At 40.9% G+C, this 25,773-nt stretch overlaps 1 protein-coding gene across 2 annotated transcripts in view; it reads left to right on the top strand.

The window, feature by feature from the left end:
• Positions 1-25,773, top strand: part of ADCY2 (adenylate cyclase 2) — a 442,623-nt gene that overhangs the window by 277,653 nt on the left and 139,197 nt on the right. For both annotated transcript variants that reach the window (XM_074945057.1, XM_074945058.1), the window contains exon 5: positions 24,567-24,715. In XM_074945057.1, the coding sequence (XP_074801158.1) occupies positions 24,567-24,715 (149 nt within the window). The remainder of the gene's footprint in view (positions 1-24,566; positions 24,716-25,773) is intronic.

Here is a 25,773-nt window from a genome sequence, read left to right as displayed (position 1 = left end):
TCTATCTAGTCTTTTGGAATTGCTTTAGAAGTATTTAACTGAAGTTATGAGTGATGACTAGATTCTTACATACGGGGTTATGACATCATCAAAATATTTAGTGTTCTGTCTTCTTCTGCTAGTTGGGAGGAACTATAACCCAAGTGTTGGGGCTGGTAGAGGGAATCTTCAAGAAAGACAAGTGTGACACTGACAGACTGGTCAACTTGTGTGTGACCCATGACAACTTAACAAGGACAATGAAATGTCATCAAGACAATCTAGTTTTATGTGAATTTTAAAGAGGTGTAGTAGACCAGCAATCATTAACCCATTTATTTCTACTAATAGAAATCAAGGGTAGATGCTGAGTGTATCTGTCTGTTTTTACCTATACCTTGTTAGAAGTTTAACAATGTAACCAGATTATCTTGTAGATGATAATTCCATTTCATGTTTTAATGGCCTTATATTATTCATGCAGCTGGTTCAAGTTAACCTTAAGATCAAAGATGTAAGATACTGCAGGAAACTAATATTATTTACATTGCCTTCAGTTTGATTGTCTATGCTATGTGAATGAATGCAATTAGTTTACCTGTGTATGTATAGAAAATAGAAGATTAGCTTCAAAGGAACAATCTGCACTGACTATTCTTCATCCGGGGAAGGTCCTACTGTAACAATTGTTGTCAAAAGGCTTATCAGCTTGCGACAGTACTATAAAGGAAAGCCCCAGGCCTGATCCTGCCATCTCTCCTCTGCTTAAACTTTGAACAGGGAAAGTATAAATTGTAAGATGGCGATCTTTCAGATGATTTGGAATAACTTGAAAAATGCATGGAAAGACTTGAACAGACGCTACACCTGAACTGTCTATTGGACTATAACAAGGGTGGCCAAATTTACTAACTCTCTGAACCGCATACTTTAATCTTGAGAAGTTCGACAGCTGGGCATGCTTGCCGGGGCTTGGGGCCACAGGCATACTGGGAGGAGGGTTTCAGGGCTCAGGGCTCCACCCCCACAGGAGGTGCCTCCCGGGGCTTCTGCCCTGCAGGGAGGGGCCTTGGGGGCTCCAGTCCCACAGGAGGCACCTACTGGGGCTTGGGGCTTCTGCACCGTGGGGAGGGGGGTTTCAGGTCTTTAGCCCTGTGGGACACCCGTGCTAGAACTTGGGACTTGCAGGCCCCAACCCCCTGCAGGTACCTCCTGTGGCACTGAAGCCCCAAGCCCCCAAACTCCTTCCCCATAGGGCAGAAGCCCCAAGGCATGGCAGGCACTTCCCACAGGGCTGAAGCCCGTAGCCCCTCCACCCCACCACAGGGCAGATGCCCCAAGCCCCTGCCCCCAATGTGGTAGGTGAAGAATGGGGTGGGGGGACTCTGTGAGCTGCACTTTAACCGTAAAAGAGCCACATGTGGCTCACAAGCCACGGTTTGACCACCCCTAGACTATGAACCAGGGGTGAGAAAACTATGTCCCAGGAGCAGCATCCAGCCCTCCAGAAGTTTTAATCCGGCCCACTAGCTCCTGCTGGGGAGTGGGGTTCGGAGCTTGCCCTGCTCCGGCGCTCCAACCAGGGAGCAGGGTTGGGGGCTTGCCCCGCTCCGCGCAGCTCCTGGAAGCAACGGCATGTCCCCACTCTGGCTCCTACACATGGGGGCAGCCAGGGGGCTCCACACGCTACCCCTGCCCCAAGTGCCACCCCCGCAGCTCCCATTGGTCAGGAACTGCGGCCAATGGGAGCTGCAGGGGTGGCACCTGCGGACGGGACAGAGCTGCCTGGCTGCACCTCTGAATAGGAGCCAGAGCGGGGACATGTCACTGCTTCTGGGAGCTGCTTGAGGTAAGCACTGCCAGGAGCCTGCACCCCTGACCCCATCCCCCAACCTCTGCCCCAGCCCTGATTCCCCTCCCACCCTCCAAACCCCTTGGTCCCAGCCCAGAGCCCCTCCTGCACCCCAACCCTTCATCCCCAGCCCCACTCCAGAGCCTGCACCCCCAGCAGGAGCCCTCACCCCCTCATACACCCCAACCCCCGGTTTTGTGAACATTCTTGGCCTGCCATACAATTTCCATACCCAGATGTGGCCCTCGGGCCAAAAAGTTTGCCCACCCCTGCTACAACCTTTTTAATTGATTCCAGAAAGACTTTTGCAAATCAGGAACCTCACCATTTCTGCTATGAAACTGACCTGAAGACTTTACACATATCTGTATGTATACTGATCTCTTAACCACTGCAAATCTCTTCTTTCTTTTTCCTTTTATTATTAAAACTTTAGTCTTTTAGTTACTAGATAATTGGTATTTACATGATTATTGGGTAAGATCTGAGACACATTGACCTATGCAGGGGTGAAAGTAACATAAAAGTCTTACTGCTACAGGGGCCCTGCTCCCTAGAAGGGGCAGGGCCTTGGGCGGAAGGGGCGGGCCTGGGGCTCAGCCTCCCCCAGCCAGTCCTTCTGCACTGCCCGGCCCATGCCACCTGGCGCTCTGGCAGCAATTTAAAGGGCCAGGGACTCTGGCCACTGCTGCGGTAGCGACGGCGGCCAGGAGCGCCTGGTACTTTTAAATTGCCGGGCCCCGGAGCAGCTGCCCCTTCCCCCCCCTCCACTTCTCAGCAGCCCGGGGGGATGGGGAGGGGGAAGGAAAGGGGCAGCAATGTTAAAGCGCTGCCATGGCAGCGCTTTAAGGAGGGTCCTTAAAGCGCTGCCATGGCAAAGCTTTAACGTCAGCTGTGTATGGGCCGGTACCGGCGGCCACTTCTTACCAGTACACCGTACCAGCCCGCTTTCACCTCTGGACCATACTAGCCCGCTTTCACCTCTGGACCTATGGATCAGTGTCCGGTCCTTTGGGACTGGTGAACCTCACATATGGTGAATCAGGTTTTCAGTAATCACTCATTATATTAGACGTGGCTGTCTGGGTGGAGGCCAAAGGCTGGAGTGCTTAAAGGGTATTGTATATAGCTTCAGTGTAGTATCACAGAAGCTGTTTTGTTGCTGGCTTGGTGAATCTAATTATAACCACCAGTTTGGGGGATTGTCTGCCCCATTCCTTGCAGTCTGCCCTGAGTATAGCATTCTCAGTGTGGCACCCAGTCACAAGTATTATCAGGTAAGATAGCTTTCTTTTTATATATACTTTTGGTGGTTTTCATAATTGGTGTACTGATTAGATGGAACATTTTCAAAATGCTGTTCAAAATAAAAACGGGATGTTGTGCAGTCCACTTCATAGTGATGCACTTAGTCAGGAAAGCACCCGAGTAAATTGTCTCCTAGGGAGCTCATGTAAACTCAGTTATACCTAATGGCAATGGCGGCAGCTTATAGGGAATGCCTTCTCACTAGCAATACTTACCGGTGAGATCTGCAGAAAGTATGATTTGTGTCCCCACTGCCTGTTCCTCGCTTGTAGCTCTTCTTTCTGGTGAACAACATGTGCCTGGCGACTCTGCTGTGCCCACCATTTTCTAGCTTTCTGTGCCTCCTTGGGCATAAGTTCTTGTAATTGAGTAACAATAATGATATTTTTTATCATTTGGAAATTTATCTAAATGGGGTAAAAGCCCATTCACCATCATGTCCAGTTTAAGAGAATTCTATTTTAAATCCATGCCTCCTTTTCAATTTTCAAGTAATCCTATTTAAATCAATCAAAAACAAAAACACTGCTACTATCCTAGAAATCTTAAATGACAAGGAGTCAGGGCACCCATACGGCATAATCTGGCAAGTGCTATGTCATGGCACCATACTGTTGTAAGCAAATTTAGGTGTGAAGAATGTAGCAGATTTCTATATTATTTCTGTTATGATATATGTCCCCAATAGGCAGACTAAGCACCTGCTTAATGCACCAGCAAAGCAGGGGGCACCAAAAAAATGTGATTTTTTTAAAAAAAAATTTGATATTTGATATTTCAAAAAAAGCATCAAAGTAGTCATCACGGGAAAAATCAGAACTTTGTTAGACTTCCTTACACTCCACTATACACTCTTCCCCCGTTTTTCTGTTATCTTTTTATTACTTATCCCCACCTAAACCAGGGAAATCAAATCCTGTCACGTATTGCAATACATTTATGTTTTATTATTGATATATTCTTCTGAGTTATACATACTTGATTCGATTTTTTTCTTTCATATATATACATAAAAATAGCGTACGTTGTGTAATTTGTTATCAAGGAATGCAGAAGAAGCTTTTAGAACAGAACAAGTATGCCATATTCATACCATGTGCTGCACACTCTCTCAATCTTGTTGGCTGCAGTGCTGTTGATTGTTGTCTGGTGGCAGTAAGTTTTTTCTCAACAGTCCAGTTACTTTATACATTTTTCTCTGCCTCCACAGACCGATGGGCAGTTCTTAAAACATATTTGGGCAATGATCGTGTGTTGAAATCTCTTTCTAATACTCGCTGGGAGGCACATGCAGTGACAACAAGTGCAATTCTGGAGTCCTACTCAAAGATTGTGGATTCATTAGAAAGTATAGCTGAAGACCAATCACAAAAGGGAGAAACTATACGAGAGGCAGAAAACATTGCAAACAAGATGCAAGAACTAGAGTTTGTATTCATGTTGACCATGTGGAATGAAATTTTACAACACTTTTACCACACAAGTCAAGCTCTCCAAGAAAAAGAATTGGATTTGAAAACATGTAGACCTCTTCAATCATTAGCAGACCACTTACGCACTTTGAGGAATGATTTAGAAAGATTTGAAGACATATCAAAAGATATCTTGCCTGATACTAACTATGAAGAAGCCCAGTCCCGCAAGTGAATCAGGAAAAAACAAGCAAATGATAGCAGTGCAACAGAAACAGCATTGAATCCTAGAGACAAATTTCACGTATCTACTTCCTACGCTATAATTGATACACTTGAAGCTCATATGAAGAGGAGAGGTGAAGTGTACAAAGAAGTATCAAGTAGATTTTCTTTTCTAAATGATATGGACTTATCTGACTCACAATATTCACAAGGTTCCCAAGAGCTAGTCGACTCATACCCTGTTGACTTGAACGTGAATTTCTGTGGAGAAGTATGGCAGTTCCACTGTTATATGTGCACAAAGTTTAACGAAACAGGAAAAATGAAATTCAGTCACATTGATCTTCATGACACAATATTGAAAGACGGAATACATTGTGTATTTCCAAATGTATTTTTCTAACATTGATGATTACTAAATGCTCCACAGAATGCTCTTTTTCTCAGCTGAAAAGCATAAAAAACCCTCAGAGGACAACAATGTGTCAGGACAGACTTGATTCACTTTCCCTACTGTGTATAGAAGTGGACATGCTTCGCTGAGTCAGCTTTGATGAACTTATCCAGAATTTTGCAATCAGAAAATCTAGAAAGAAGCTATTTTAATTTCAGCATACATGTAAGTTTTGTGTCATTTCGAAAAATAAAACTTTATTTTACAGTATAGTATTGTTTTTATTTTGAATTATATATGGGGAACACCATAATCTTTTCAGTGCTTAGGGCCCCTAAAGGTCTTAATCCGGCCCTGTATGTCTCAGTTTACTTTCTATTATTTTGTATGACTGCATAGAGTTAAATCAAAGGAGGTTGGTAGAGGGGAAAAACAGGAAATGAAAAAATGACAGAGGTAAGATACCAGTTTAGATGTCAATATTAATATAATTACCTTTCTTTTATAGCAGTGTCACTTATTGATTTAGAAAAGTTTAAACTCTATAGGAATAAATATAAACAAAGAGGAGAAATAAATAATTTAGATGTCAAAATACTGATACCCCTGAACACATCACTTAGTTTAATATCCAAACTAGGGGGTTGCTAAGTCTTTCATTGAAATCAGAAGTGAGAGAGCTTTCCTTTTAGTTTATCTGCATTAAACCCAGCACTTGTCCAGAGAATTATTCATTGTTAACATGTTACTTGAACTTGAACATTTCCCTGCTTGTTTTATTCATAGACTTTAGTTGTGAAAGTAATACTATATGTTCCACCATGTCGAGACCTTAGAATTTCACTGCGGGGGAGGTCAAGCTGTTTAGGTAAGGATTGCAAAAAGGTATTGATTTTATCCCAAAGTTTTAGTATCAGATGAATTTTGAAATGGAGCAGAATATTTAATGAACAAGATTAATGGGTTTTAGGGTCATAGTCACCTAGCTGAGCAGTTTTTGCTGATTAATAATGAAACCTATAAGAATTATTTTGTGATGCTTTCATTCATGGTTCAGTGAGACAATTTCCTCCTCTTACTATCAGCTCCTATCCTTATCCTCTTTGTTGCTGTTTCTGTATCCAAGAGGACAGCTGAAGAAGGTCTTAGCAAAGTCAATGCCAGTACTCAGTGTTTTCTGTATGTATCCTTTCAGTATGTAAAGACCAGCAGATTCTTTGACATTATCTATATCTGTATCATTCAACCAAAACTCCATTAGTCTGGAAGTTGGTAACCTACTGTCAGCTTATTCCACTATAGAGCGATCCCTTTCGCTACACTAATGGGAGCAAAAATGTGCAATCATTTTGCTCAGTTTTGCACTATAGAAGCGATGTAAAGTCCTTCTCATCAACTCATAAAAAGGGCTGGTTTTGGAATTAAAGGAATGTATTGTTTTTGCTTTTAAAGAGAAAAATGAGAAATTTGATTCCCCCTGCTGGAGACTACCACATTGGAGAAAGGTGAAAAGTGACAGAATGTGAGAAACTGACAGTATTTCATATTGTTACGTTGTTAATAATTCACGGGGTGCTCATCACCATAGTATCTGAACTCACCGTGTTCAAAGAATATAAATAAATCAGCTTTCATCAAGCTTCATCTGTCAGAATTAATGATTAAGGCTAAGATTTTGTCACGGGTATTTTTAGTAAAAGACACAGGCAGGTCACAGGCAATAAACAAAAATTCACAGAAGCCCAGGACCTGTGTGTGTGAGGGGAGGGGGCTGACCACTGTGGGGAGGGGGGGCTGAAGCCTGTGTCCCGCCACCTGGGTCTGACAGACTGAGTTTCACTGAGGGGAGCTGACTGCCCGAGTCCTGCCACGGGGTGGGGATCGGGGAGACTGACTGTCCGAGTACCGCTGCACGGGGCTGAAGTCACGGAGGTCATGAAAATCACAGAATTCATGACCTCCATGACCAAGTCATATCCTTACTAATTACTAGTGTTTAAACCTATAAGCCATATATGTTTGGGGACAAGGAATGTCATCTTGTTTTGTGTTTGTACACCCCTCAACACTGTGTGTTCCTGGTCTATGACTGGGGCACCTAGATGCTACCACAATAAAAACAAATAAAAATAAAAGTCAATAAATAATATGCATAAAACTTAACTATAAGGAGGAGACCTGATGAAGAAGGAACCAAACACAGTAGAACTAAGCTACAGAATATAAAGCCATATACATCCAGGACGTTATCCAGGGTCCAGGGAAGTCACTGGGGGTTGACTTCAGTTGGCATTGGCTCAGGCTCTAAGTGCATGCATACCAAAGCAATAGTAAAAAATATTGTAAAAAATGTAAAAAATATTCCTTAAATGAATTTGCCTTGCCACGGTACCTGTGGGAAAGCCAGTGCAGTGCAATAGAGATTTAAGTCTCCTTTACTGAAACTACTGCAACAAAACAATGCTTATAAACAGCCTTAGTGGTATTTGTAGCTAAGAAGACGTTAGCAGCACAAATACCTGATTTTTCACAAGCAGTGAAGCTATTTTTAGCAAGTTGGGTGCACAAAATGGTGTGTACTAACTTTGAAAATGAATCCTTTTATTTCTAGACATTGCCTGAACTTATTGTATTTTATTCTACAACTCTTCTGAAGCACAGGTCTTTCCAGTACATAAAACAGAAGCACAAACTTTGGGTAACTCATGATGCAATATTTTGCCATAATAACAGTTTCTGAAAACATAGGTAATATATCTAATATGAAAAATATTTGTGCAAATGTTTTATGTTCATATAACATCAATCTTAAAACACTAATAGTAAGAGCCAAGAAAACTGAGTGGTGATTTTCTAATTCATACCTCACTGATCCCTTTTTCCTGTCTTGATATCAGCTGATGACTCCTCCAGGTTTGTATGTTCACTGGTAAAAAGATCTTATGTTTCGATACTTGGTGCTTCAAAAGGGCTCATTTCCCAAAGATGAAGAAAATTCTGAGTGTGAGATTGTTTGGGAGGAAAAATTTAGAGAGAAAAATGTGAATGAAAATGGGGAGTTGTTTAAGAAGTGTTTTAGATGGCCAAAAAGCCACAATTCTACAATCACAAAAGAGGACAACTTCAGTTAAATGCCCATCCTGGTTAAGAAGGGAAGTGAAGGAAGCAATACCCCCTCCTTCAAAATGTATAACTAATAGGGAAAAAAGGGTAAGTAGATAGCAATAAAATATGTTAGAAGTTATGAAATGTGGAAAATTAATAAGGGATCTAAAGACATCAAGGGAAAATGCATTGCTGGTAGGGCTAAGGACAACAAGAAAAACTTTAAATATTTCAGGAACAAAAGGAATCCTAACAATGATATAAGCCCATTAATAGATAGCGACAGTGAAATTGTTAGTAATGATTCAGAAAAGACAGAATGTTTAAAAATATTACTTGGAAAGAAGCAAGATGATATACTCAGAGCAAAATTGGAAAGAGTCCAGCGGAGGGCAACAAAAATGATTAGGGGACTGGAACACATGACTTATGAGGAGAAGCTGAGGGAACTGGGATTGTTTAGTCTGCAGAAGAGAAGAATGAGGGGGGATTTGATCGCTGCTTTCAACTACCTGAAAGGGGGTTCCAAAGAGGATGGTTCTAGACTGTTCTCAGTGGTAGCAGATGACAGAACAAGGAGTAATGGTCTCAAGTTGCAGTGGGGGAGGTTTAGGTTGGATATTAGGAAAAACTTTTTCACTAGGAGGGTGGTGAAACACTGGAATGCGTTACCAAGGGAGGTGGTGGAATCTCCTTCCTTAGATATTTTTAAGGTCAGGCTTGAGAAAGCCCTGGCTGGGATGATTTAGTTGGGGATTGGTCCTGCTTTGAGCAGGGGGTTGGACTAGATGACCTCCTGAGGTCCCTTCCAACCCTGATATTCTGTGATTCTATGATTCTATGAAATGAGGATGATTAACTATTTTCCTGTTGATTAAGTAACTAAGGAGGATGTTGAACAGCATCTACTAGGGATAAATGTTTTTAAATCAGCAGACCACAGTAACTTGCAGACATGAGTCCTAAAAGAGCTGACTGAGGAGATCTCTGACCCACTGACATTAATTTTTAATACATCTAAGAATACTGTGAACATTCCAGAAGACTGGAAGAGTGCTAATTTAATGCAAATATTCAGAAATAGCACGAGGGATGACCTGGGTAACTGTGGGCTGGTTAACCTGATATCAATCCTGGGCAAAGTTATGGAAAAACCTGATGCAGGGTTCAGTCAATAAAGAATTAAAAAATGGGAATATAATTAATACCAGTCAACACTCAACATGGTTTTATCGAAAATAGATCTTGTCAAACAAATCTGATTTAATTATTTGGTAAAATAACAGGTTTGGCTGATAAAGGTATCTGCATAGATGTAATGTATTTAGGCATTTGTAAGGCTTAGTACTGCCCAATATTCTGCTTAAAAAATTAACACTATATAAGATCAATAAAGCATACATTAAATGGATTTGGAACTGCTAACTGATAGATCTCAAAAAGGAATTGTCAATAGGGACTCATCATCAAATAGGATTGTTTCTGTGGGGGTCCTTCAGGGATTGGCTCTAGTTTCCATGCTATTCAATATTTTTATCGGTGATCTGATAGTAAATATAAAATCACTTTAGATAAAATTTGTGGATGACACCAAGATAGGAAGACTGGAGAATGGAGTGATCTAGATCACTTGGTACATTGGGCCCATTCAAATAAATTATGTTATAATACAGACAAATGCAAAGTCATACTTCTAGAATTAAAGAATACAAAGGAGTAGTGCATAGGAGTAGGGAGGTGATTTTACCTTTGTATATAGCATTGGTTGTGACTAATACTGGAATACTGCATCCAGTTCTGGTTTCCACATTTTGAAAAGGATGTTGGAAAAATAGGAGAGGATGCAAAGAAGAGATACAAAAATGACTTGGGGACTGGAGAAAATGCCCAGTAGTGAGAGACTTATGGAGTTCATTTGTTTAGCTTATCATAAAGAAAACCAAGAGGTGGTTTGATTAAGGTATTTAAGTACTTTCACCAAGAGAAAATACATGGTACAAAGGGTTCTTTAGTAGACGAAAGGCATGCCAGAAGTTCAAGTGAGACAAATTCCAATTAGAAATGAGGCACAACTTTTTAACAGTGAGGGTGATTAATCATTGGAGCAAACTAGCAAGGGAAGTGGTGAATTCTCCATCTCTTATTGTCTTTGGATTAAGACTGGATGCCTTTCTGAAAGATATGCTTTAGTGAAACAGAAATTATTGGGCTGAATACGGGGTAACTGAGTGGAATTTTATGGCCAGTGTTATACAAGAGGTCAGACTACATGATCTAATGGTTCCTTCTGTCCGTAAAATCTATGTATCTTTGAATTGTTGGAGTCATTACCAGTGCTTAGTTTTTAAAAAGATAAGGTGATGGCCATTTAATATTGTGCACTTCGATACAAGTGATCCAGTGAACACTCTGGCAGCATAATATTTTGTAAATACAAAATATAAATACAGTGATGTACAAAATACTTATCATATGGGCTTCTGTAAGTTATACAGCAAAACAAACAAACTATAATGTTCTCCATAGGCCAAGAGGCCAACAAAGGAACTGACTAATAAGAATGAATCATCAACTTTCCCTTAAGAAAATGTACTATACCAAGCACTTGTGATTATTTATTTATGTATTTATTTGTTAAGTAGCAACAATGTGTTATTCACAGTACAAAACAGAGGGCCAGATTCTTTGCAGGAAAAAATCGGCATAGATCCATTTACTTTAAAAGAGCTACAGTGATAAAACTAACTGAAAATCTGTACTAAGTTTAGCATATTTTATGAGACTGGATGATGCATTTTTATCTAAGTTATATAAAAAAGGTAAAACAGAAACATCAAAACTAATTACACAATGCATTTTACCTATGTGAATACTAGGGCTGTCGATTAATAGCAGTTAACTCACGTGATTAATTCAAAATAATTAATTACAATTAATTGCAGTTTTAAGCACACTGTTAAACAATAGAATACCAATTTTAATAAATGTTTTTGAATGTTTTTTCTACATTTTCAAATATATTGATTTTAATTACAACATAGAGTACAAAGTATACAGTGCTCACTTTATATTGTCATTTTTATTACAAATATTCATACTGTAAAAATGATAAACAAAAGAAATAGCATTTTTCAATTCATCTCATGCAAGTACTATAGTGCAATCTTTATCGTGAAAGTGCAACTTACAAATGTAGATTTTTTTTGTTACATAACTGCACTCAAAAACAAAACAATGTAAAACTTTAGAGCCTGCAAGTCCACTCAGTCCTACTTATTGTTCAGCCAATTGCTAAGACAGACACATTTGTTTACATTTACGGGAGATAGTGCTGCCGCAAAATGTCACCTGAAAGTGAGAACGGGCATTCACATGGAACTTATGTAGCTGGCATTGCAAGGTATTTACGTCTCAGATATGCTAAACATTCATATGCCCCTTCATGCTTTGGCCACAAATCCAGAGGACATGCTTCCATGTTGATTATGCTTGTTAAAAAAATAAAGCATTAATTAAATTTGTGACTGAACTCATCAGGGGGAGAATGGTATGTCTCCTTCTCTGTTTTACCTGCATTCTGCCATATACTTCATGTTATAGCAGTCTCAGATGATGACCCCCCATGTTGTTCATTTTAAGAACACTTTCACTGCAGATCTGACAAAACGCAAAGAAGGTACCAATGTGAGAGTTCTAAAGATAGCTACAGCACTTGACCCAAGGTTTAAAAATCTGAAGTGCTTTCCAAAATCTGAGGGGGATAAGATGTGGAGCATGCTTTCAGAGGTCTTAAAAGAGCAACACTTTGATGCAGAAACTACAGAAATTGAACCACCAAAAAAGAAAATCAACCTTCTGCTGGTGGCATATGACTCAGATTATGAAAATGAACATGTGTCAGTCCACACTGCTTTGGATTGTTATCAAGCAAAACCTGTCATCAGCATAGATGCATGTCCTCTGGAATGAATGAAGCATGAAGGGACATATGAATCTTTAGCGCATCTGGCATGTAAATATTTTGTAACGCCGGCTGCAACAGTGCCATGCAAACGCCTATTCTTGTTTTCAGGGGACATTGTGAACAAACCGCAGGCAGCATTGTCTCCTGCAAATGTAAACAAACTTGTTTGTCTGAGAGATTGGCTGAACAAGAAGTTGGACTGCGTGGACTTGGAGGCTCTAAAGTTTTACATTGTTTTATTTTTGAATGCAGTTATTTTTCGTACATAATTCTTCAACATTCATGATAAAGATATTACACTACAGTACTTGTATTTGGTGAATTGAACACTATTTCTTTTGTTTTTACAGTGCAAAATTTGTAATAAAAATCAATATAAAGTGAGCACTGTACCACTCTGAAATTTGTATTCTGTGTTGTAATTGAAATCAATATATTTGAAAATGTAGAAAACATCAAAAAATATTAAAATAAATGGTATTCTATTATTGTTTAACAGCGTGACTCATTGCAATTAATCTTTTTAATTGCTTGACAGTCCTAGTGTGTACATTAAAAAATGTTTCTGGTGACAATACAGAAGGCATTAAGACTCCTTGCATTTTGCCAATAAATCATTTGTTGTAGATGGTTTGCAAGGTATTTGATGCTCACTTTGCAATTATCAACAATATTGCAGAGAGTACTTAAATTCTTCAAGTATGTGTCAGTATGACTCCCACTGCAGGTGCTCATGTGCCTCATACACAAGACCAATGTTTGAATATCCATCAGGGCCATGCATTTGCCCTGTGCCTCCTCATGGACTTGTACAAGGGCATAAAGGGTGGAATGACCACGACCCTCTCTCAGTTCCCTTTTACAGCCCATGGCAGCGAGATGGAACCTGGCTAGTATCTGATCCACTAGTTCTTAGTTTTGGCTAAACTTTCTGAAAATGTTCTAAACCTTCAGAACTCTTCTGTGTCTTTGATGTGTGATCGCCAAGATTTACATCAACATGTCTGGACCAACTATTGTGTGTTATACTCTGTACAGAATAAGATTTACTTTGCATGGCATATTTGAAAGCTCTTGGATTCAAGCCTTCTCCATCCTACAATAAACTCATTCCATTGAAAGATGGATGGAAGAAAATCATGCTTCTCGGCTTCCCTACAGCTGCATGTGACTAATTGCCAGGCCTTACTGGCCAAATACAACTTTCTAACCTGGAGCTGGGTTATACCATTCCTCTTGAAGTTCTCTCATGACAACAGAGAGGAATTATTAGGCATAATTAAGGAAGGCCATTTGATGGCCAAGAGCTCCTTACAGGAAGTGATGGATGCCTCCAACATCATAGCCAGATCTATGGCCTCCCTGGTGACAATCTGCAGAGCCGTGTGACTCCAGGCACTGAGCATCAAGAGGGAGATAGAGGTCATGATTTGACAGCTTGCCTTTTGAGGAAGCAGAAGAATTCAGAAACTAGAAGGGCAGTTCTCTGCACTTGTTAAAAAATTCAAAAGTCACACTGCACACTCTGGGGGATTTTCACTCCCAACTGTACCACCTTGAACACCAGTCAAGAAAACAGGGGCCATCCTACCTTTCCAGGCAACCTAAGTACCATACTAAGGAAAGAATGAGGTGCAATACATATGTCAGCTTTCTTCCTCCTGAACAGTTCATCCCTCTCCTACAAATTTGACAGGATTGTCAGGAGCTACATCAGATCCAGTCCAGAGAGCGCTATGTTCAGAAGCCACCAATCCCCATTCAACCAGTTATGGTCTTGCATAAAATCAGTCGGGCGGGTGCTTGAAATCATCACCATGGCTACCCTATCCAATTCCACTCTTTGCCCCCTACATAGCCCCCTTCCAAGTCCCTCTTCAGGGACCATTCTCATGAGAACCAGTTACAAGTGGAAGTGGCCTTTTTTGCTTTGTCTCAGGGCCATAACAATGGTTTCACCAGAATTAAGGAGAAGAGGCTTCTAATCTTGCTGTTTCCTCATTCTGAAGAAGAAAGGGGGTCTTCATCCTGTCCTAGACCAGAGGAGACTAACCAAATACATACGCTGTCTTGGGTTCAGGAGAGTAATTTTTGCCTTCATCATTCCATCTCTCCATGTTCAAGACTGGCTCATGGCTCTCGACTTACAGAATGCGTACTACCATATAGCTATCCATCCACAGGAGGAATACATAGTGGGACCCAATCATTACCAGTACAGGGTTCTGCCCTTCAGAATCTCCATGGCACCAAGAGTTGTCACATAACACATGGCAAATGCAGAATACAACTCTACCTGTACCTGGATGACTGGCTGATCAGAGGCAGATCTCCAGCAGGAGACTGTAGCAGCCTTTTCCTGTTCTCTCAACTAGGATACTGCTTGTTAACCATGATAAATCATCCCTCATACTATCACAGATGATAGAGTTCATAGGAGCTATGATCAACTTCCAGTCAGCAAAAGCTTACCTCCCAGAGGACGGATTCAGGCCTCTCTAGTAGATGGAAAATGACATAAAATCAAATCTAATGACAATTGTGTACTCTTAGACCACGTATTGCCGTGACCTTTTTAATTGTGGCTGAGGTAGGTCTACTCCCCATTCAGACATCATACGAACAAGAGAGTCTTGCTTCAAGTCCTGGGAGAGTTCAGTTGGTGACTAGATCCAGTGACCCTACTAACGGAGATACCATTGTCAAACACCTGCCCAATGATGACACTTATCACAGAAACTTCAGGGACAGACTATGGTACCCACCTGAACCATCTGTAGATGCAGGGAACATGTTCTCAGAATGACCTAAAACTACAAATGTATGTCCTGGAGCTGAGAGGCATGAGAGTGGCCTGCATAGTGTTCCTGACTATTCTGCAGAATTCCATGAGGAAAATCCTGATGGACAACACATCCATTATGCACTACAAAAATAAGCAAGGAGGTCATTGATCATCCTCTCTGCCAGAAAGCCATTAGGCTCTGAATGTGGTGTCATCAACACAGGATAACCCTTCAGTCTGTACACTTTCCAGGGTCTGCAGAAATATAGCATGTGTCTTGAGGAGACATGGGGTAAACAGTGATGAGTGGTTGCTGCAGAAGTCCATCCTAGAGCCAATGGGGGGCTTTTGTATTAGGCTTGTTTGCTACAGAGGACAACGCCAAATGCCTAAACTTCATTTCCAGAGGGGACATGAGCTCAGGCTCATTACCAGATGCCTTTCTCCTTCAGAGGTCTCAAGGATTCCTATATGCCTTTTAGTTGACTCCACATCCCAGAATAATATCCAAGATCAGATGGGACATGATTATGGTCATTCTGATAGCCCCTTACTGTCTTGGACAATTTTGGCTATCAGGTGTAAGCAGAGTCAGGATGAGCTCTACCCTGACATCTGGTGTTGATTTGTGGCAGGTTGTGAAAAAGAACTTCAGGGGCTGATCTCATTTGCATAGGCACACCCACCCCGCCTAGATGGTCACTTTGGCTGCTGTGGGATCCCCAGTTTCTCTGTTATTGGGGCAGGAAGAATAAGTGTTATTATCCAGATTATGTGAATCAAGGACAGTGGAACTGTCCTTGGCTTTTTGTTATGATGGAGGGACTCGCCATCAACTAAGTAGCACTCGCTAGGCAGGGGACATGGGCATTTGTACCTTGAGATATGGGCCTCTTCTGAGGGCCCTAAATGTCAGCTGCACTGCCTTCTCTCTCCACTGTGTAATAGCAGAGCTAATTTTGATTCCATTAGGAGTCTGATTGCAGAACTGAATTCACTTTGGACTAATGGTGCACCAGCACTTGGGCTCCCTCACTATGAGCTGAAATCACTGAGTACTGTGTTAAGTAGTAGGGAGCCTGAAGATATATTGGTGAGTGGCTCACAGGATGGCTACTGCAGAGGAGCAGCTGGTGGAGAGGAGTGGCTGGCGGTGAAGGATACAGCAGAAACCCACGGAGAGGTGGGGCAGTCAGCTGTCAGAGCACATAAAGTGTCCCTTTACTTTCCCTGCTCCATTTCCACACAAGCTGGGGGGGTTAAAACTCTGCAGATAAACTTTTGAACTCTGAACTCACCAAGGATAGAGACAGAGACTTTTGGGTTGCTGGACTTTGGAGTTGTTGGACTTTTGGGTGACTTTTGGGTTGCTGGACTCAAGAACCAAAGGGAAAGGATATGGCCCAATTTCCTTGGGGTGGGTTTTTGCTCATGGTTTCTGTTAGGAATCCTGTTGGTGGTGTTTCCCCAACATAATGCCACATTGTTTCTCTCTGTTATTAAAAGGCTTTTGCTACACTCAGACTTTGTGCTTGCCAGAGGGGAAGTATTGCCTCTTAGAGGCACCTGGGGGGTGGTATATATTTGTCCCAGGTCACTGGGTGGGGGCTAGAGCCGGTTTTGCATTGTGTTATTGGAACGGAACCCCTAGATACTGAACCCGGCCCTTGTTGCTGCCAGCTCTGACGGGCAGAAGGGTTACACAGGCATTTTGCAAATGTCCGGGTGGCTTCCCAAACACTTTGCACTTCCAACATAATATCTGAGAACCAGGGTCAGATACTGCACCCTGGCCCATAGTTGTTGCCTCTCTGAGCACTACTGACAAACTTCTCCGTGCAGGTTCAGGAAATTCTCATACAGGCAAGAAGACTTATTCTTCAAAATGGAAAATATTTCCTTTCCTAGACCCAGAAGAGGCACTGATACTGATGACCCTTGACTCCATGCTGCACCCGAAACAGGCAGGATGGCTTTTAACTCTTAAGGTTCACCTTGCAGCAATATCAGCCTGTCACACGCCGGTATGGTTGTACTTGATTGTCTCATGTCCAAAGGTATCAAAATTCCTCTTCCATACTTATCCTCCAGTTACAGACCCACTTGGGACCTCAACATTGAACCACTGTCAGATTGCTTAATACAACATCTGACCATCAAGATTTTTTTTTCTGGTGGCTATTACCTCAGAATAGAGAGTCAGTCAGTTTCAAGCCCTGATGGCTAGACTGCCTTATATGCCCTTCCATATGGACAAGGTGGTGCTGAGACCAGACCCCAAGTTCATCCCTAACATGGCCTCAGAATTCCACTTGAACTAGTCAATTACCTTGCCAGTCTTCTTCCCAATGCCATATTTGACACCAAGAGAAAAGAAGCAGCATACTTTGGATTTATCCAGAGCTTTGCTCTATTAACTGAACAAGACCATTCCTTTCAGTCTGTCCCTCCACTTCTTTGTGGCCATAACCGGTGCATTGAAAGGTCAAGCTATCTTGTCACAGAAAATCTTTAAGTGGATCACATTTTTCAACTGCTATCCCTGCCATCAGAGGGAAGGCAAGCCTCTCCCTCTGACTGTATCATTCCACCAGGGCATAGGAAGTATCTTCTACCTGCTTCAGTAATGTTCCAGTCTCTGCGATCTGCAAGGCTGCAGCATAGTAACCCACTGACTTGTGTTTATGTTATGCCCTTGGTATGGCAGCAAGGTTAGATGCCAAGTTCAAGAGAACAGTAATTCAATCACTGTTTGATGACAGCCAAAATTCCTCACTCTACTGTCCAGGAAGGATGCTGCTTGTCAGTCACATACAGTGGGATCCACACTGACACATACTGGAAGGAAAGAGAATGGTTACTTATCCTACAGTAACTGTGGTTCTTCAAGACATTGTTAGCATGGATCCCACAACCAACTCTTTATCCCTTCTTTTTAGGGACCTCGGTAACACAGGCTTTGAATTGCAAGAGAACTGGAGGGAGAGGGGAAAGTAACATGGCTACTCCACTGTTTATGCCCTCATATGGGAGCATGAGGAGGCACACGGCACATGTACGGCCCCAACAGACACTGTTGGTTTTTTTTTTAATCCAATCTCATACCCATGAGATGCATGCACACCTGCAGAGGGATCCACACTGACTACAGTATCTCAAGGAGCTAGTTTCTGTAGGGTAAGTAACTGTTCTTTCTTTCTTTCTCTTTAGCACAGAAATCCCTACATTCCCCCAATATGTTGATTGCTGCATTGTAGTTTTTAATTTGAATAGGCTGACAGATGAATCATCTTCCTCTTCCTCTTCATTCAGAATTTCCCCTGAATTTTCATTTTGGATTGTAGCGCTGAGAAATGCCTTTTCTTTCCAGTCCCCTCCAAACTCCTTAAAAGCAGGCAGACTATCTTCATCTGTCACATCGTCTGCAGTTGGCATGCCATCTAATATGTAGTCAGTCAGTCTCTCAAATGGTGCATTGCAGATTTCCCATCATCATCAGAGAGAGCAGTGGCAAATTAAAAAAAAAAGTAAATGACATTTTTTGAATTGTCATGGTCTTCACTAAATTCCAGTTTGCAGGCAGCTCAGTCCACAGCATCAAGCTGGGTGATATGTTTAGAAAGAATTATTGTGTTTTCAGCTGTTTCCTTTTTAACAGTCAGAGATCTCACTAAACACTGAAAAGTATGTAATTTTAAAAATGTTGAGTTTGCCAACATTCCTTATTTGCAGACAGAAGCTACAATTTACTTTCTGTTTGACAAACTGATAGCAACAGACTAGGAGTGTTGCCTGTAAACAGTAAGACACAGCATGATGCCTTTGCAAGTTTCATTTTTTATTAAAAGATATTAAAAATTAACCCATTGTTTCAAATGTGATCCAGGATTACTTATTGTGTCCCCACATAATGGAATATTTAGGATATAAATGTTACATAACTTTCCCACTTAATAGCAGCTTTTCTTTCTTATCATACATGCATTCAAACAACAGCAAAGTTATCTTTTGAGGGATTTGACTAATTTGTCACTGTTGGCTTTATCTGCTGCTTCTGTAAGTGAACTTATGGGTAAATCAGAGGGAAACAGTCTTATTTCCTTTATATTGTCTGTGTTTTCAGGATAAGAGCCAGAAAATATCTCGATCAGTCTCTGTTTTCAAACCATAACAGTCTCATCATGTACATCAGCAGTCTTGTCACAAAGAATCTTATAGTTACACTATCCCCAACATTTAAGCTATCTGCTTCTAGCTTGGAAATCATGCTTGCATATTTCATATGCTTTTTAAAATTTATATAAGATATACAAAATGTGCCCACCTACTTCTGGGAGCACCTTTGACAGATCCTGAGGAATGATGTACTTATTTTAGCTGGTTTGTTTTTCTAATCAGCTAGCCCACATAAACCATCAATGAAACTGAATATCAGCCCTCATCATGGACCCCACCACCACCAGAAGAAGTCCAAGTGCAATGATAAGTGTGGTAGCATACTCTGAAAATCAACAGACCTGTATTCATTTGTACCAAGGTTGGGAGTAGATTCCAAAGCCTATATCCAGTGTTATGTATCCAACCCTCCAAGGCATCTGCCATTAGGAGGCACTCTCCTTCTTGCAGGATTGGACCTTTTTTTGTAGTAAAAATTAAAGTTCAGTAACTTTATTTATTTTTTTTAGCTTTCAATCATACCAGTAGTATGCCATTGTTTTTGTTTTATTTTCTACAGTACTTTGAAGCAAGATTTTTCTCCTACTGTTGGTGAATAGCCTCTCATTTTCTTAACATCTTCTGTATGTAGGTATGCCCATAGAAAAAATCATTTTATTAATCAGGTGCCCAAAAGAATGCTAGGTTCCTCAAGCACATAGAATAAGACAGTTCCATGCCTCAAAGTGCTTATATTCTAAATAGACAAAACATACAAGGTGGAGGAAAGGAATATATCAGACAGGCATTATGACTGAGAGGAATTTGGCATGCATCTTATTAATTGATGTTTTTTTCTCTTTCTTTGCTTCTCCATCCCTCCACCACTTTATTTGCTCCCTCTTGCCAGCGGTCCCTATTGCAATCAGATTACTTTCTTGCTATTCTAAAACAACGTGTGCCTTGTTCAGGATCAATGCCTTCTTGGCATTTGACTTTTATTAACAAACAAGTCCAGGCTTCCTCCCATGCTTGGCTACTCCTGGTATTCCTAGCTCAGGGCTGTTCAGCCCACCCCTTAGGTCATCTCTGTCTCCTACCACCTCTGAAGCCTGTTTCCTTCCCTTCACATTTGATATTGCTCGTAAATGTTGCAGAATGATGTGGCTTTACCTCTGTCTCCAGGCCAGGTCATTAACCCTTATGGAAGAGTGTCGAATGTGGGTTTTGTCTACGATATCTAGGGTGACCAGACAGCAAGTGTGAAAAATCGGGACAGAGGGTGGGGGGTAATAGAAGCCTATATAAGAAAAAGACCCAAAAATCGGGACTGTCCCTATAAAATTGGGACATCTGGTCACCCTAATGATATCACACCTCCAGTGCTCTTTTGCCCCTCTTCTCCACTGTGCAGGAGAGAGTTATGACATGATGAGATTATACTATTTCCTTCTGCTCTTACCAGTCTCATGTTCATGGCTGGGTTTTTTTTCTGTCTCAGAAACTCAAAACTTTATCTACTCCTTTCTCAATGCCTTTTCCTTCTCTTTTCTCTAGCCTTATGCCTGTTTCTATATCTCTTGATGCCTTTTCCATTATATGGTTCAGGTGGAGCCTTGCCACAAGAGCAAGTGACACAAAATACACCTGCAATAGATTAGAGTGTCACCATGTGACTAGAATCATGCTATATACATGGGTGCTCTTTTCAAGGGAATTTAAAACAAACATTGTTTTATTCTATATCAAATTTGTCTGTTGCATAAATATATTTCCATCTTTACCTCAGATTGCTTGCACTGAGTTCCTTTCCATATAGTTTCATTCTTCAAAAACATCTAAATAAACTATGTTTTAAAAAATATCCGAAGCAATGTAGGGAAGCTAGTAAACGAGCCTGCAATAATTGGAATCTTTGCTTAGAAATGTCTAGCAAAAAGTAGGACACGAGCATATCATCACCTCATCTAATATTACCAGTAGTTCACTAGTAATATAGTGCTGGTAATTAATTGTTTCTGACCTGTACCTTAAGTCACAGCATATGCAGCCACTAGCTGTTTTGAAAATAGAAGGCAGTAAGTGAAAGCTCACATCGTGTACTTAGTGCCCATTTGCTTTTATGGACCTTCGCTGTGGTTGTCAAAATATCTCAACCAAGAAAATGAAGACATTTTCCAATTCTGCAGTATTAAAAGTGAAACTATTGACATTTTGGGGATGTACTTGCAAATTTCTGCCTTTAACACCACTTTATCTTTCATCCAGAGAAATACAACAGCATTCACATTTTAATGAAAACCTTTTACATATATATTCTCGTGCATGTTCTAGACCACCTGCTTGTTAGAAAGTGTCAGACTTGGGGCCTACGGGGACAAGCATATCTCTGAATAAAACATGCAAGTATTAAGTAAAACAAGCAACAGATATACCTTTGCTTATGACATTTTCCTCATGACATTGCCCGCTATGCATCTAATATGTAGCAGTATGTACATCAAAACTAACAGCAATAACAGAATATGATAAAAATTACAGACCTCAAAAGAAAAACTGATTTATTCCAAAACCAAAGTGATCAGTTTTGGTGCAAATTAATATAGAACCTGAGTCTGCATCCACTGAAATTAGTGGGAGTTTTCTGTTGACGTCAGTGGGTGCAGAGTTAGTCTCATGGTGATTCAATTTCATGAGCACTTGCCATCACAGTTGTCTACTCTGAGTAGAAAGGCAAACTATGTGAAGGTTTTTCTGTTTCATCAATGCATGTCTGCTACTGTGAACCATTATATTGTCGCACAAAGATGATCACAGAGAAGTACATTTTTAAAGAAGAAATCATGATTAAAGTAAAGAGTTGCAGATGTGCTGGAAGTATCCATATTTTCTGGTGTTGGTATTTAGCACCCTGAATTCTGGTCAGGGCTGTCTCCCCTCCCCCTTCCACCTTCTATTCCACCTCTTGCCAAGCCAGTCCCAGTCTACCCCCCTCCCAATTCTTAGTCTGATCTCAGTTTTCCCCCATTTCCTTCTCTTGCTCCCAATCCAAGACTTCGTGCCCAGCCAGTCCCAGCATCCCCCCCACAACAACTCCCCATACCAGTTTCTCTCCTCTACAATGTCTGAGTACCATGAGGGAGAGCACTGAGAGCACAGGAGAGATAGTATCCCTGTTTTCAGTTCCAGTGCCCAGACCTGGACCTGTCCTAGCCCGCAGGAGCACAGCGCTGCAATTGCTACTCCTGGGGGAATTCTGAGCCACTGTGTACGTGCATAATTAATGAGCTGTGCATATTTTTAATTTTTTGCACAGAAAAAAGATTCAGTGGAATATTGTTGAAGTTCTGTCTTTTGCCCACCAGAGGGTGATATGGCAATAGAACAGAGCAACAGCTCCCAGCCAGCTAGGGAAAAGAAAGAGCCTGCTTTCTTCACAGCGCCTGTTGGGCCAGGTCAGGAGACAGGGGCTATGGGGAGACAGACAGCGTGGGGCTGCTGGGGGGTCAGAAAGGGGCTCATAAGAGCTAGTGAGGGAGGATAGACTGGGACAGGGGCTGAATGGGAGTGGAGCTGCAGGGCCACAGAGGGGAGGGAGGTGCAGGGCCACATTGGGACAGGGGATGACTGAGTGGGGGCACAGAGACACATGGAAACAGGGGGAGGGGGTGCAAGGACACATGGGGATGGTGGGAGTGCGTTTCTGAGTGGAGGTGGAGGGACACCTGTGGACAGGGAGTGCAGGGACACATAGGGAAAGGGAAGATAGTGAGTGAATGGGAGAGGCTAGGGGCCAGCCAGGGTCTGCAAGTGGGAAGCTTCCTAACAATCCCTTCCCAACACCCCCCACCGCCGCCCCAAAAAAACCCTGTTCCATAACTTTCCCAACCATATCTAACAACCCACCAAGTTCACACCAAGGCTCCTTCCCAGCAATTACTTCCCCCTCCCTCAGCGCCTTCATTACCCCTAACTCCCCCAAGCCTTTGCACTGCTTCTGAGGCATGTGGGAAATATGATTCTGTGTTGTAATTTAAAGGAATTATTACTCAGAGTTCTGTATTAATATGCCTAGGTAAGGAATCTATTTGTCAAAAAACATTTCCTGAATCTTTTTTGTTATCTGTATTGTTACAGACATACTTGCTGACAGGTATTTTGAAATAAGCGACCAAAAATAATTGAAACTGCTGTGATTATATTGTTTTATTTTGACAAATAAAATGTGCAGAATTTTGCAGAATTTGAAAATATTGTGCTCAGAATTTTTAATTTTTTATTGCAGAATTTTTAACTTTTTGGCACAGAATTCCCTCAAGAGTAAATTGCATTGAAAATCCTGCTCAGCCCCAGGCTCCAGCATGCTCAGTTTGGAGGGAATCTTCAGAAAATTTAGCTGCAAAGCCCTAGCTAGTCTCTACTGAGTATGTGTGAATTGCGATTTTTCAAAGGCTTATCATTTGGCCTAATTTGAGGTGGATTTTCATGGAGACCGCAAAAGTCACATCTCTGATAATGTAAGCCACCTACTTGCCAAATTTCATGTCCCTAGTTTGTTTGGTTTTTTTTTAACAGGGACAAAACAATGTATTTTTCTCTAAACTTGTTCTTGGAAACAGCCAAACCATTTTGGCTGAAATCTGTCTCCCCTCCCACTCCCCCCCACCCCGCCAATAAACCTGACGTAGACAACTGTCATGCAAAATTTCAGCCCAAATGGTTAACGTTTTGACAAAATTATAAGCAATTGAAAACAGGGTCTTATAATGGGGAGTGTTCGGCAACAGCATTGCATTTGACTAAAGTCCTCTTTGCTAAATTTTCATTCCAAAGCTGTTTCCTTTTTCTTTTAGTTTTTTCAGTCTATTTATCCTATGGATGTTATCTCTGGATATCCTATAATCCATCTAGATATTGAATAAATCACTGGAAATATAATGCTCCTCACATTTGGTTAATAATTATTCTGATTTACCCTAAGTCTTTAATAATTTTGATATTATTTCAATATATGTGTGTGTTCATCAGGTATTTCAAGTGGCTAATAACCTTTGTAGCCCATCCTAAAGTGAGGGGAGGGATAGCTCAGTGGTTTGAGCATTGGCCTGCTAAACCCAGAGTTGTGAGGTCAATCCTTGAGGGGGCCATTTAGGGATCTGGGGAAAAACTGGGGATTGGTCCTGCTTTGAGCAGGGGGTTGGACTGTATAATCTCCTGAGGTCCCTTTCAACCCTGATATTCTATGATTCTAAACAAGCATACACACGTCACATAGTTATTCAAAGCTTATTTGCAATAGTGAACATGTAACAGTTTTTCTTTATCACACTGTTCCAATTTTTTATATAAAAATACTGGACCTTTTAAAAAGTTTTTTTTTAATCCAGGAACGTCTTCTACTTTCTTTACTGCCTGCTCACATTGCCATGGAAATGAAAGCTGAGATTATTCAGAGGTTACAAGGCCCCAAAGCAGGCCAGCTGGAAAATACGAACAACTTTCACAATTTATATGTCAAGAGGCACACCAATGTGAGGTATTGTACTTTACTACTACCATCTATCAACTAGGTCAGCAAAGCATTTTCAGGGGGGTGGGGTAAAGTGTGGAGGGAAGGTTGTTTTACCATGCTTTTTAACCACTTTAAGTTCTGGTACAAAAATATTGTATATTAATTTGACCAAACTCTAACAACAGATTCCTTGTTTCAGTCAGGAATAGCTATTTTTGGAGTCAACTCAGAGAACTTCATAGAAGTCATCCTCTGATTTATATTAGAATGGGCTTTCCTCATTGATCCTGATGTCTTTGTAAAGTTTCCTATTCTGTAGTCTTTCAAGTTGAAGGGCCAAATTCTGTGTGAAGTTACTCTGAATTTCCAGTTATGTCAGTTAGAACAGAATTCAATTAAGGCTTTTAGCAGAGCATAAATAGAAATGGCTTTAACATAGACTGAATGCTTGAGGACATATTTGCAGATTCTGCTGCAAAATCTGATGATTTATCAAACTCGGCATTTCTAGAATTTAGAAGAAAAAAGTTGTCTCATAAACCTTGTGTCAAATTAAAGAGACTGTACTCCGGTCCCCATTTCTGGAGATAGAAAACAATAGCACGAATAATTGGGTGAATAAAAGAAATCAGGTCACTTATTTAGGTACCTGAACGTGAATTTTGGAGCCTGACTCTGGGCTTTTATTTGTGAAAATTTTAATTTATATGACATTCTCGTCCTCTTAGCAATTTGCTGAAAGGGTTAGATAAGATTAGATAATGTCTGTTTTTTTAATCCTTGATTGCTTATAAGAAATAGGTCATAAACACTTGATACATATCTAAAACTTATGCATTCAATAAGCATGAAATCAATTGGATTTATATAGAGTAATAGGTTTCTATCGAAATTACTCTAAAATATCATTTCTCTTTAACCATCCTGTAGGTCCTCAGTTTTTAAGAGCTAATACAAAAGTCATAACTCAAAAGGAGGAGGGGCTGAGTTAACTGTGTCAAAATTCAAATCTCTGAGTTAACATAAATCTACCCAGCTAACTTCAGAGAAAATGACCTTTTTGTTCATTATCGTAGTTTTAC

Source organism: Natator depressus, chromosome 2 (genome assembly GCF_965152275.1).
Source record: "Natator depressus isolate rNatDep1 chromosome 2, rNatDep2.hap1, whole genome shotgun sequence".
In the NCBI taxonomy this organism is placed as follows: domain Eukaryota; kingdom Metazoa; phylum Chordata; order Testudines; family Cheloniidae; genus Natator; species Natator depressus.
This window is presented reverse-complemented; position numbering and strand designations above follow the sequence as displayed.